This window comes from Corythoichthys intestinalis, chromosome 8 (assembly GCF_030265065.1).
Source record: "Corythoichthys intestinalis isolate RoL2023-P3 chromosome 8, ASM3026506v1, whole genome shotgun sequence".
NCBI lineage: Eukaryota > Metazoa > Chordata > Actinopteri > Syngnathiformes > Syngnathidae > Corythoichthys > Corythoichthys intestinalis.
In genome coordinates this window covers 51,760,470-51,774,060 of record NC_080402.1, presented here as the reverse complement: position 1 = coordinate 51,774,060, position 13,591 = coordinate 51,760,470, and the positions used below count along the sequence as shown (strand labels likewise).

Below are 13,591 nucleotides of genomic sequence, written 5' to 3'. Positions count from 1 at the left end.
TAAAATGGCTCATAACGTGATTAATTTTCGTTTTACCCCATATCGCTCGGCATTAATTCCAACAGTCAGAATGAACACTGAGGGGAAAAAAGCCACACAAAATATGAGGCTCTTGCAAGAGTTGTTATCGAAAAGCTTTTGCTACGGCGCCAAAACCGTGCAAACATTTCGGTGGTATTCCATTTCAGTATGATGCAGCTGCTCTAGTTTGAAAGGATCCCATTGTGCAACTGGAGTTGTGGCATATTAACATTATGTTTCTACATAAAATTTTAAATTGGATTACAATGTCTCACAATGCAGGCAGTCGGCGTTTTTTTAGACCAAAGTGTTGTGTCGGTTTCTCAACCCATACCTTCCCCTGTCCTAGAGGTGCCTAAATCCAAATCGTCTCTGGTTCCACTTTGAGAGTCGAGGTATGTGGCAGGTACCCAGCCTTGCTCCTCTGATGTGCTCACAAACCACCAACCTTGAAAGGGATAAAGGAACAGAAAAATAAAGAGATAAATTATGCATAGATTACACATTGTTGTTTCTATATGTAACCAGAGCTCTTTTTTGTATGACTCAACATTTGCTTTGTGGATTAATTCATAGCAAGTAAATTTATGAGAAGCAGATCTGCTGTAGCCTGATGGGGACACAGCATGAAGCAGAATGATGTTTATTGAAAGTTAGGCCTTGGAAAGAAACAACTATATTGAGAGTAAAGATATACAGTTAGGGCTATTGTCAAGTGCGGCCTTTACTATAAATGTACAAACATTGCTTTCTTTTCAAATTAGGTGGATGCATTTTATTATCAGGTGTGCTTTTATAATCCAGAATGTGACCTGGCAGAACATACATTATTTGCCGTACTAGAATAACGTGTAATTGCACATCCACTCAGTGGGTGGCAGTGGCGCTCTCATTTTCAGAGTGTGCGCAGTATTTTTTGCATTAAACAAGAGCACACAGCAAAGAGCAGTATATATTAAGTCTCCTGAAAGCTAAGACGAGGAAATACGACATAGTAGTATGTAGCTTTTGGCTTCACTTTTAATACAGTGGGAGACAAGGAAAGAGCGGTATGTCTATTGTGTCCAAAAAATGTTGGCAGTGGACGGCATTAAGTGAAATCAATGAAGATGTCACTTAGAGACATTAGACCTCAATCACATTGATAAGCCGCTTCATTGTTTTTCAACGAAAATGTGCCGCAAGTGCTGAAAAATAAAAGTTGTCCCTCAGTCCAGTGACTCTTTTTTTTTTTTTTTTTTTTTTTGATTATTATAAATTTTTGCATATTGCGCTCTGAGTTAATAATGCTAATCAATTTGAATGTTATTTTTTAATTTTATTTAATTTATTTAATTCTATTTTTCAGTATCAAATAGTCAAAAAATGTGCCTTGAGTGTATGTTTTTTTTTTTTTTAATTAATTCAGGCAAATTGATGCGCTTTAAGTCTTTTCTGTTACAGACAAAAACAATATTAAAGTCCGACTTTATAGGACTAAAGGCAAAGTGTCATTTTAGACTAGGTTTTGGACTGGTTTAACCCCAATATACAAGCATTATTCCATTTCTTTCAATTGCTAGTCTTCTATCTAATTGGAGGAGAGCTGGTTTGCTCAGTGGAAGGTTGACTCTCATTTGGTACGAGGAAGTATAACCGACCAACACTCAGAGTGGACTGCGCAGATTAAAAAAACAACAACAACAAAATGTAGTGCCATTTTATGCTATAACAATAGTTTGTGATACAAGGATTGGACAATAAAATGAGAATGTACAGTGTATCACAAAAGTGAGTACACCCCTCACATTTTATCTTTTCATGGACCATACTGACAAAATGACACTTTGACACAACGAAGAGTAGTCTGTGTGCAGCTTATATAATAGTTAATTTATTTTCCCCTCAAAATATAGCCATTAATATCTAAACCCCTGGCAACAAAAGTGAGTACATCCCTTTGAAAAAAAGTACATCCCTAAATGTCCAAATTGAATACCGTTTGTCATTTTCCCTCCAAAATGTCATGTGACTCGTTACAGGAGTGCTGACAGCATTGCTGCAGAGATTGAAGAGGTGGGGGGTCAGCCTGTTAGTGCTGAGACCATACGCCACACTCTACATCAAATAGGTGAGCATGGCTGTCACCCCAGGAGGAAGCCTCTTCTGAAGACGGTACACAAGAAAGCCCGCAAACACTTTGCTGAAGACATGTCAACAAAGCACATGGATTACTGGAACCATGTCCTATGGTCTGATGAGACTGACAGGCTTTCTTTTGCACTTTTCATTGTGTCAAAATGTAATTTTGCCAGTGTTGTCCCATGAAAAGATATACTTAAATACTGTATCTGCAGAAATGCGAGGGGTGTACTCACTTTTGTGATACACTGTACATGAAAACAAAAAAAAGGAACAGTGTGAATTGAAATGACTTTAATTTCATTTCCCAAAGTCAAAATCAACAGCAAAAGGCAAAATTAAAGTTAATTTGAAATTTGAAGAAATTTGAACAGGAATTCATTTAGATATTAGCGTGCTAGCTAAGCTATATCGGTTTCGAATAAGCTTTATTATTAAATTCCAAATGGTTGAATGCACATGTGAAACCTGGCTCTGTACTTTTAGCAAGGTTAAGAACCACTATCCTAGAGTTATTTGCTAAGAAGTTACTCCTGCTATTAAGTTGATTTCATTAACAGCAAGAATGTCAGCATGTGTGCAAAACTGCTGAAGTAAGCTAAGACATTTGAGGACACGACTGTACAGTCTGAAAGAGGAAGGCACAAGTTATGCAAGCTCCTTTAAGTGTTTGTTTTGACATTGCCGTCAACTCATCGTCGACATGACATTCCAAGAAAATCAAGGAGCCAATTCTTGAGCAACTCTGAGCACAGTAGTGACTTATAATGCCTCGAGGCAGATCCTCACTAGGGCTGAATGATACTGGAAAAAACTTTGAAAAAACATTGCGACTTTTTGGGGGTTATTGCAATACTAAAACTTGAAGAATTTTCACCAGATGACTTAACAGCTTTGTTTGGGAAGACTTTGGTTGACTCACCATGACCACATTGTCATCATATAATATAGGCTAAAGGGGTTTATCTTTCAATTATGAAGACTGATGTACAGGTAGTCCCCGGGTTACGAACGCGTTCCATTCATACCCTGGCGACGTAACCCAAATTTCCCCATAAGCCTGAATTAACCCATTAAATACCCCTAAACACCCACGAAATCTCAAAATAACTATCCAAAAACATGTATCATACGTCATTGTACCGTCCTCGCCAAGACATTGGAGCTAAGTCCTAGCTAGACACAGCGAGCTAAGCTCCGAAATGACTATGTCAGATGTCCGTGTGGTTTGTGGACTTTATTCAGCTGCTCATGACATCAACACTTGCAGAATGAAACTTAAAAAAAAAAAAAAAAAAAAAAAAAAAAATCAGATTCATCTTCAATAATAGCAATTCAAATTTGCATTTGCTATTGCTGTATCAGCAGCTAGTTATAATCCGCACAAACGATTAACATGTATCAGTTAGTGTCCGCACATCATCAAAAAAAAAAAAAAAAAAAAATCACCTAAATTCGTCCCAAGTAGTCGACCACAATTGAGAACGCACAATAAACTAGGGCTGTCCCAAACGACTAATTTTCTCCCGATTAGTCAGCCGACTATTTTTACGATTAGTCGACTAATCTAATAATTTAAAAAAAATTTTTTTGTTTTTGTTTACTAATTTAGCAATGAAATTTTTGTTGACGCTTATCAATTTACAAAAAACATATTGGAACACTTAAATTATTTACTAAAGTACAAATAAACACGTAAATAACAATAATAAATCACAAATAAACAATGACTTCAAATGCTGATAGAATTAACTAGTGTAGCATCCCGATTGAAAAGATGGTCTCTTAAACTGATGGTTTACAACTTTTATTCCATCCTTGATGTAATCACACTGTAAGAGCTATGGTGCACACAAATAAAACAACACAATTAGAAATTAACGAAAACTTTTCACTTTTTCCTTTTAAACCTTATTTATATATCAATGAATTGCCTATATGAATTGCCTTTACCTTAATTTATTATCATTGACAATCTCTTCCTTGAGTGCAATCACTGTATATACTGTATATATTTATGACCTTTTAACGTTATATACTTTTCTATACCATAAAATAAACCATAACATGAAATAAACCTTTCAGTTGGAAATACTAATAGCACTTATAGGGCCCATTGTCAATGAAACATTATTATTTAGTAAAGCGACAGCACCCTCTGGTGTACAAAAAATGAAAAAAAAAATTTTTACAAACGGTGACGGCGCTTGAGGTGTTTATTCACGGCCGACGTGCAGCCAAGCTTGGCAGTGAAGAGACAGGACACAAGAGTGTACCCTCCTTTATTTATTTGAAATAAGTCAATGTTTTGGACACTCTGGTGCGCTTTTTTGGCTTTGTGGCGCTTTCCCCGCTTGCATACAGAGCATCCGACATTCTGAACTTTCCGCGCATATATTTTTTTTAACCCTTCATTAACCGTCGACGGGATGTTGTGCTCGTCGACGGATTTACGTCATCGATGACGTCGACTATGTCGACTAGTCGGGACAGCTCTACAATAAACAGTACAAAAGGTGTTATATACTGTACAGGTGTTGCCTCTATGGATGCTTCACAAGCAAGAAATGTGTGCGCATGCTTTCTTTCCCCTCTCTCTTTCACTCGGCTGCGTGACTTCTTCATGCGTGTGCATGCGTTCTTTCTCGTGTGTGGGCATGCACTCTTCTTCGTGTGCGCAAATACATTCCTCTTCCTGTGTACCGGTACATGCGCTCTTAGTCGCGTGTGGAAATATTACATGCTCTATGCTTCCTATCCCAAAATAAAAGCATGCATTACAAAGCAAAAGTTAACATTAGCGTAATTTTCAGACAAGAAGCTGCTACTTTTTTCACTCGTTTTGAATCCTGTGGCTTATAGTCCAGTGCGGCTTATTTGTTGATTTATTTGGGTTAATATGTAACAATTTATTTGACAGCAGCGTCATAAGACTACCATAAGATTGTCATAATTATAACATGATATTATCATGGACATTAATAAATGCTTTTGACAGATGTCATTAAGTGTCATCCGGCATATTATGTCACTAACTCCATTCATGTCCAGCTCGGATCTTTTACATCCATTCAAAAGGGAAATAATTTACCGGATGACACAAAATGACATCTGCTATGAGCATTAATTAATGCTCAAGGCAGTGTCACGTCATAATTATGATGGTCTTATGACAGTCTTATGGTGCCACTGTCAAATAAGGTGTTACCAAATTCCATAACTAGCAATTAATAAAACAACTACAAAAGTAACTGAAGAAATAATTAGCACAGAAAATGAATTTTGATTTGTTATTTACATTTGTAGCACTGCAATGCATACTAGGAAGCATGTTGGACGACAACAGTTTTGAGAGCAGGTGGCAGTGAAGATTGACCATCTCCCCCGAGAGAACAGTGATGGCCAAATTGAAGCTTCTTGAAGCAACGAAGCTTTGCAGCCAATTGGTTGAAAGCTTTAGGGTGGTTCATTTGGTCTAATGACAGTCCTATAAGGCTGCTGTCAGATAAAGTGTTACCGGTTGATATCTTTTGGAGTAAATATCCCATAATACAGTGAGGACAGCTGCGGGTTTTAGTCCAGTGTACGGCTTATCCATGAACAAGCGCCATTTTCGTGTCAAATTTGGTCAGGTGCGCATTATAGTGCGAACATTACGGTATTTAAAAAATAAATGAATACAAAACAAACGACTGAAAACAAAATAAACGAGACTACAGCGTCGTAAAGTCAAAATCACTTAAATTGGGTACGTCGTAACCTGGGGACTACCTGTATATAAAAGTGATCTAGGAGGCCAGGTCTCTGAATACTTCCTATTTTTATGAAGCAAAACAAAAGTTTACTTGTTCAAAATTAAAAAACAATCGCACGTTCTGCGATCAGACTATTGCGCACGCAATATATATGTATGAATATATATATAAATATATATAAATGTATATTTATAGATATAATATACAGTATAGCGAAGGTGATGTTCAAACGACATATTGTGCAAGTCCAATGCTCTTTTGGGATTTGAAATGTGGCTCTTAATCTTTGCATCTATGAAAACTGGAAGTACATGACGTGTGGACCAAAATCCCAAGACAAAGGAACAAGAATTTGCACGTGAAAATTCATTAGCTAAATACCTTATGAGTAAGGACAGCTTCACATTTAAAAACCTGGAATAAAAGAAACTACAGAAGACTGAGAAATATGATGCCTACATCCTTGAAGTCATTCTTGAGAATACATTAACTTCTCCAACAAAGCCACATTACTGCAGCAATTTCCTTGTGCAGCTGCTGTGCTCTGTCAAATTCCATCCTTTTGTGCGAGTCATTAAATGAGACCAAAACATTGTAGACTGGTTACGTGTTATTCAGACTTTACTTAAAGATAAAAAGGCTCACGATCATAGATCCTAAATGAAAAAGTGGAGAGATATTTGATATATTTCAGTTAGAAAGCATTCTATATCCTATTTGTCATGGAATATAAAGTCACTGCAATATGTGCATTTAGGCATTACTTCTTATATATTGTCTACTGTGATCGAAACAGCTCTTTGAGGTGGGGCCAAGTCCCAGCAAAAGAAAAAAAAAAAAAACTACAAAAGACGAACAGACAAATGTGGTAAAAAGTGGAGCTTCTTATGAAGGAATAAAAAAAACAACTCTCTTCCCCGTAAAAAGGTAAACACGGTATGATTTTGTTTATCATCAAAAATCGTAGCTAAAAAATGGTGATCATGGTGTGAGAGAACTGAACAGATAAGCGAGTACAGAAAAAAGAGTGTTAACCTACTGACCTGTAACCAGATAGGGCCTGAAACAGGTATCATACAGTGTCCTCCTACACTTTCACTTGTAACCTGATCTGTGTCATTGAACTAATTGTAATATTAAAATGATTTGAAGTAGTGCTGCATGATTAATCGATTAACTTGAGTAATTTGATTAGAAAAAAGCTTAGAATAAAAATTAGCTGCAACAAGGATTCGTTTAATTAGAGCGACATTGTAATGGTTTGTTTTGAACGTGTTGTATTTAGTTTTATTGATTTGGGTGGATACACTGCCCTCTTTAAAAAGCTCCTCGGTGGCAAGGCCCCGGGGGTTGATGAGATCCGCCCGGAGTTCCTAAAGGCTCTGGATGTTGTGGGGCTGTCATGGCTGACTTGCCTCTACAACATCGTGTGGACATTGGGGATAGTGCCTCTGGATTGGCAGACCGGGGTGGTGGTCCCCCTTTTTAAGAAGGGGGACCGGAGGGTGTGTTCAAATTATAGAGGGATCACACCCTCAGCCTCCCTGGTAAAGACTATTCAGGGGTGCTGGAGAGGAAGTCAGGAAGTCGAATCTCGGATTCAGGAGGAGTAGTGTGGTTTTCGTCCCGGCCATGGAACAGTGGACCAGCTCTACACCCTCGGCAGGGTCCTCGAGGGTGCATGGGAGTTCGCCCAAGCGGTCTACTTGTGTTTTGTGGATTTGGAGAAGGCGTTCAACCATGTCCTTGTGTGGGGTGATTCGATAGTACGTCGTAGCGAGCCCCTTGGTAAGGGCCGTTCAGTCCCTGTACGACCGGTGTTATTGTTTGGTCCGCATTGCTGGCAGTTAGAGAAGGTCCAAAAAATCGATTAGTACATGCATCGCGATTCGACACGTGACAATTCGATAGCGATTCATAAAGGTTCAAAAACGATGATTTTCCCTGATAACTTTATGATAGCCACTCTTAGCGGAATGATATTCAAGACACGTCTGCCGCCCGGACAAAATTAACGGACGCATGCACGTTATGATGGATGCTCATGGGTAATGGGAGATTTACTCCTTTTTAAAAGACTGGAAAATAAATTTGTGTATTAGACAGTCAGGAACAGAAGCGCGACCCGGTGGTCGTGCTTTTATGCGCAAGTTATTTTTTAGAGCGAGAGGGGAAGAGAGATAATTTGTTGCCCCTTGTCTTTCAGATGTCCAGCAGTAGTTTTAAAGCATTTCAATTGAAAAATGTCCTGCGTGTGTTGCAAAGACCTGTGTGTGTCTATAAGAGGTGAGTACACGAACCCTCTTGTGCTGTTTAGCCTTTATTGTTGTTGTTTTTGAGATGTTACTAGTTAGCTCAGAGCGCTAAGCTAATTAGCTAACGTGTATTTCATATGTAGAACGTGTAAAAACATGGTCAAGTACAGCGGTAACACTACAAACGTGCAAAATAGTACAGAAATCTGTTGTTGCAAGTGCTGCCTTGGAGCCGACAGGTGTGTGTGCGCGTTGTCGGGCAGGGAAAGAAAAAATTGCGCGCGCTGTAATGAGTGTGTGTGTGGCGATGTTGGAGGCTGCCAGACCTTTTTATGTGCTCGGCAATAAACGCCACAAGGTAAAAGTGATCAAGAGCAGTTGTGAGTTCCACCTGTCACTCCAAGAGTTACACAAGGGAGGTAACACTGTGAAAACAAAGTATATTGGTTAAAAGAAGTCTTACTTCTGAAGACACTTTGTTTGTGTCCAGAAAATGTGGAATTCATTCCACCAGTGTAAATTTTATTGTATTGTTGAGAGAAATAAGTACTCCTTATAAAATGGTTAATGTTTTTGCGCTTTCTTGTAAAAAATAAATAAATAAATAAACAGCTTAAGGGCAGCTTTTTGTTTTTATGGGCATGTATCCATCGTTCCTGTTGAATCATAAAAATATTTTAAATAAATAATGGACATAAATTTGTTTGGCTTCTTTATTAATCAGTACTGTACGATCCATCAGTAATCGTGATAATCATGATAACCGTGATCATCGTTAATACTGTGATCATTGTTCAATAATCAAATCGTAGCACCCTGAATCGTAATTGAATCGAATCGTGGGGTGCCTAAGATGGCACACCCCTACCGGCAGTAAGTCGGATTCGTTGCCAGTGAGGGTTGGACTCTGTGAAGGTTGCCCTTTGTCACCGATTCTGTTCATAACTTTTATGGAATGAATTTCTAGGCGCAGCCGAAGTGTTGAGGGTGTTGGGTTTGGTGGCCTCAGTATTGCATCTCTGCTTTTTGCAGATGATGTGGTACCGTTGGCTTCATCAAGCCGTGACCTCCAACTCTCACTGGAGCGGTTCGCAGCCGAGTGTGAAGTGGTTGGGATGAAGATCAGCATCTCCAAATCCGAGACCATGGTCCTCAGTCAGAAAAGGGTGGCGTGCCCTCTCCGGGTTGGGGATGAGATCCTGCCCCAGGTGGAGGAGTTCAAGTATTTCGGGGTTTTGTTCACGAGTGATGGTAGGAGGGAATGAGAGATCGACAGGCGGATCGGTGCAGCATCTGCAGTGATGCGGACTCTGCACCGGTCTGTAGTGGTGAAGAAGGAGCTGAGCAAAAAGGCGAAGCTCTCGATTTACCAGTCGATCTATGTTCCAACCCTCACCTATGATCACGAGCTGTGGGTCGTGATCGAAAGAACAAGATTGCGGATACAAGAGGCCGAAATGAGTTTCCTCCGCAGGGTGTCCAGGCTCTCCCTTAGAGATAGGGTGATAAGCTCGGTCTTCCGGGAGGGACTCTGTGTTGAGCCACTACTCCTCCACATTGAGAGAAGCCAGTTGAGGTGGCTCGGGCATCTGGTTCGGATGCCTCCTGGACACCTCCCTGGAGAGGTGTTCCAGGCATGTCCCACCAGCGGAAGGCCCTGGGGATGCCCCAGGACACACTGGAGAGACCATGTCTCTCGGCTGGCCTGGGAATGCCTTTGGATCTCACCAGAGGAGCTTGTTGAAGTGGCTGGGAAGTGGGAAGTCTGGGCTTTCCTGCTGAAGCTGCTGCCCCCGCGACCCGACCCCGGATAAAGCGGTAGATGATGGATGGATGGCACTGCCCTCTAGTGGCAACAGTGAATATGCCATAACTCATGTAACATAGCTGAATTCAGCAGCTCGCTGTTAAGACCAACATGTTTTTGTTTGCGCTTATATGTTTGTTTATGCATTCACTATTTAGTGTAGAAGTATATTTGGCAGTTTTTATGGGAATATGCATGATTTGTTAAGAGCATTGCACAAAAAAAAAAAAAAAAAAAAAAAAAGCATTTTAAAGCATTTAAACTAGCGGACTTGTGCTATACAAGCTAACCAACTGTTCTTTTGTTGTACTTAGATCCTCATTTATTTATTTTTAAGTCGTTTGAGACTAGGCTAAGGTATTTTATTTTTAATTGTATTCATTGCGCTTGTGAAATGAAAGTGCAATTTTGCAGTTTGAAGATAGGCTCAGGAATTTTATTTTGTATTCACATTTAGTGCTCTTTTAAAAGTAATATTAGCAAGGCAAAATAAATATAATTGCAAGCATGAACACTTGTTTCTTTTACATATCATAATATTTATTCTGCAACGCATGAAATGTTCATTATCCGATTATTCGAACAAATTAATTGATATATTAATCGATTACCTAAATAGTCGATAGCTGTATCCCTAACCTGAAGATCTTTAGGACAATCTCTACTGTAATATTCTGTCTCTGTCACAATGACAACTTGATGCAGACACACACTGGACCACATTTTATCTCTTATATTTTTGCTAAAGTTAGTAATTTGATTTTAATCTATTGGAATGTCTCTTTTAATCCTATGACTGAAAATCAAATCAAGTTAATAAATCAACCACATACTGGAACTCACATAGCCCTGCTTCCTCTTAGAGCATTTCTTTTGTGTGCCAGCGTGATAGAGGTGGTGCATTCTTGGCAGGAAAATAAAACAGCTGGAGTTATTTGAAAATATTTTGCATTATAATCATTGGAAAGAAATGGGTGCTCACTATTTTTTGCTCCAAGTTGTCTACTTTTTAAGGCTCTAGGCTGGGGATGGCGGGGGGTTTGGGGCTCTCGCCTAGAAAGCTCAGCATGAATTGTACTGTATGTTGTGAACTACTAATGAAATGACCAAGTAAAAATGATCTGGATTTTACAATTTAGGTTGATACATGTTGCATTAACACATATAGTGCACATACAACATAATTTGCTACGTGTTTATTTATTTATTTATTTTTTATCCCGCAATCTAACCACAATAGCGTTGCGATCGACTAGGACTACTATCTGAGATACACAACACTACGAGGGAAAACAAATAACACAAGCTGCAACGTCTTATAATTAAAAAAATATCAGAAAAACATGAATGCCAGTGAACGCATGGACAGATCACCACATACAGTATGTACCATTAAGAAATGTAGTTTGGACAAGAACTAGTACATATCTTAAAATGAGGATTATTGTATTTTCTGCACCATAAGGCAAACCTAAAAGCCTTCAATTTTCTCAAAAGCCGATAGTGCGCCTTATAATCTGATGCGCCTTATATATGGATCAATATTAGTTAATTATGGCATGACTTTCCCTTTAACACAGCTTCATCTAGTGAATGCATAATGCAACCCCAAAACTACTAATACTACTGTGCCTTATAATGCAGTGCACTCTCTATATGTAAACAGTTTTAAAATAAGCAATTAATTGAAGGTGTGCCTTATATCCTGATGCACCTTATAGTGCAAAAAATACGATACTTGAAAAGAATAGACATCTTTTCATGTGAATGAAAGACATAGGAAAATCTTGTCTTCCACTGGCCCTTTCTTTGTTATGTAAAAACTACTGTGTTGTCAAAGTTTTAGGCTTATTTGGTTATTCAATATCGATATTACCGTATTGGCCAAGAATATAAGACGGCCCTGATTATAAGACAACCCCCTCTTTTTCAAGACTCAAGTTTGAAAAGACTTTTTGAAAACCAAATTAATTTTTATACAGAAAATAATTACAGTACATCTGAAACAAATGATTAAAACAATATATTTGAGAGAAAAAGCATGTTATTTTGCCTCATTCAAATCTTATTATCTGAACATTAAAATATGTAAACTAAAGTGCAATCACATTCGTAAATGAATGGCTTGTGGTTTTTGAAATGTAAATAAACCAATCTATTGTGATAAAACAACAAAATTGCAATAACTGCTTTAACCATCAAAGTGAAGTCTAACTGTAACTATAGTCTTGAAACAAATCTGAATAAGGAAAAACATTGCAATAAAATAATGCTAACTGGTTAAACTTGAGAGTAGCTGAGATCTGTCATGACAGAACATCGCTTCAGTGATATCTGGCACCATCTAGCGTCGTGAATGGGTATAACGTCTAGACGCGAATATAAGACAACCCCCACTTTTTCAGTCTTATTTCAATGCAAAAAACACCGTCCTATATTCGGGCCAATACGGTAGTTGGAAATGAGATATGCTAAATAATATAAGGCACATTCTATATTGAGAACTGCCAAAACATCATAGCAGGTTGGTTGGTGCAGAGTATTGTACATTAAGAAAAAAATATAGTATAGATTTATAAGCAACCACTCCAAACATGTGACATTAGACACAAATATAGTTGAACATATTACGTAAAGTACAGAGTACTCACCACTTTCGCTTTTCTCAATCACGTCCACAGTCTCACCAGCCTTGAGGCTAATCTCAGAGTTCTCCTGTCTCTCGTAGTTAGCCACAGCCACATACTGCTCCAGTATCATAGGCTCCAAACTGTCAATCCCTGAATGGAAGAAACACGCTGTCAACCAACTTCCTGCTTTGATACTCCGCGAACATCCACTCCTTCCAGCTGTACTCCTGCCTCTATACACCCAGGTTGTTGCCATCAGCCAGCCCCTGCAGTCTTATCACCATGTTTTCTCCCTGGCCAGGCGAAACATGAGCTGTCGATTGGACTGCATCGTTCCAAACCTTTAGCCATATGGCTGACGTTACCCCGGGGTAACTGCGAAGCACTGACGTGACTCAAAAGGGATCAAAACAAGAGCAAACCCAGCAGGGTTTATAGTCGAAGTTGCATCTTGCACCTACAATCTAATTGAATTTAAGACTACACTAAAATAAATATAATAAAAATAAAATTGAAAACAAAGACGCAAAAAAAAATTGAGAGGAAAGTTGGGTAGAGAATAGAACAACAACAATGTGGTTGAGAGGAAAGCCTCCCCTCTTCTGCTGTCGGGAACTTGTCCCTGGACAGGGAGGGGGGGGCAAACACACCAATCATAGAAGTCAGCAATGCTGGCCTTAAATAGAAACATGTGAGGGGATTGCAGGAGAGGGACACGGAAAGAGGCTGGGTCCAGATATATGTGAAACAAAACAATAGGAAATTTTTCAGTTTTACAATTTTCTTCCTTCTCTCTGATATTTATCCATTTCATTTTTAGTAGAGTGGTACCTCTACTTACGAACGTCTCTACATACAGAATTTTCAGGTTAAGACACACCTCAATGGAAAAATATTGCCTCTTCTTACGAAATAAATTTCAGGCAAAAATACAGAACAGCGGGTACTCGCAACTTCCAAAGTTTACTGAACGTAACATATATAGCTGATCTGCAATTTGGC

At 38.8% G+C, this 13,591-nt stretch overlaps 1 protein-coding gene across 4 annotated transcripts in view; it reads right to left on the bottom strand.

The window, feature by feature from the left end:
* Window positions 1–13,591, bottom strand: part of sh3pxd2aa (SH3 and PX domains 2Aa) — a 183,808-nt gene that overhangs the window by 42,821 nt on the left and 127,396 nt on the right. For all 4 annotated transcript variants that reach the window (XM_057842412.1, XM_057842413.1, XM_057842414.1 and 1 more), the window contains 2 exons: window positions 12,611–12,739; window positions 356–469 (listed from right to left, as the gene is read on the bottom strand). In XM_057842412.1, coding sequence (XP_057698395.1) covers window positions 356–469; window positions 12,611–12,739 — 243 coding nt within the window. The remainder of the gene's footprint in view (window positions 1–355; window positions 470–12,610; window positions 12,740–13,591) is intronic.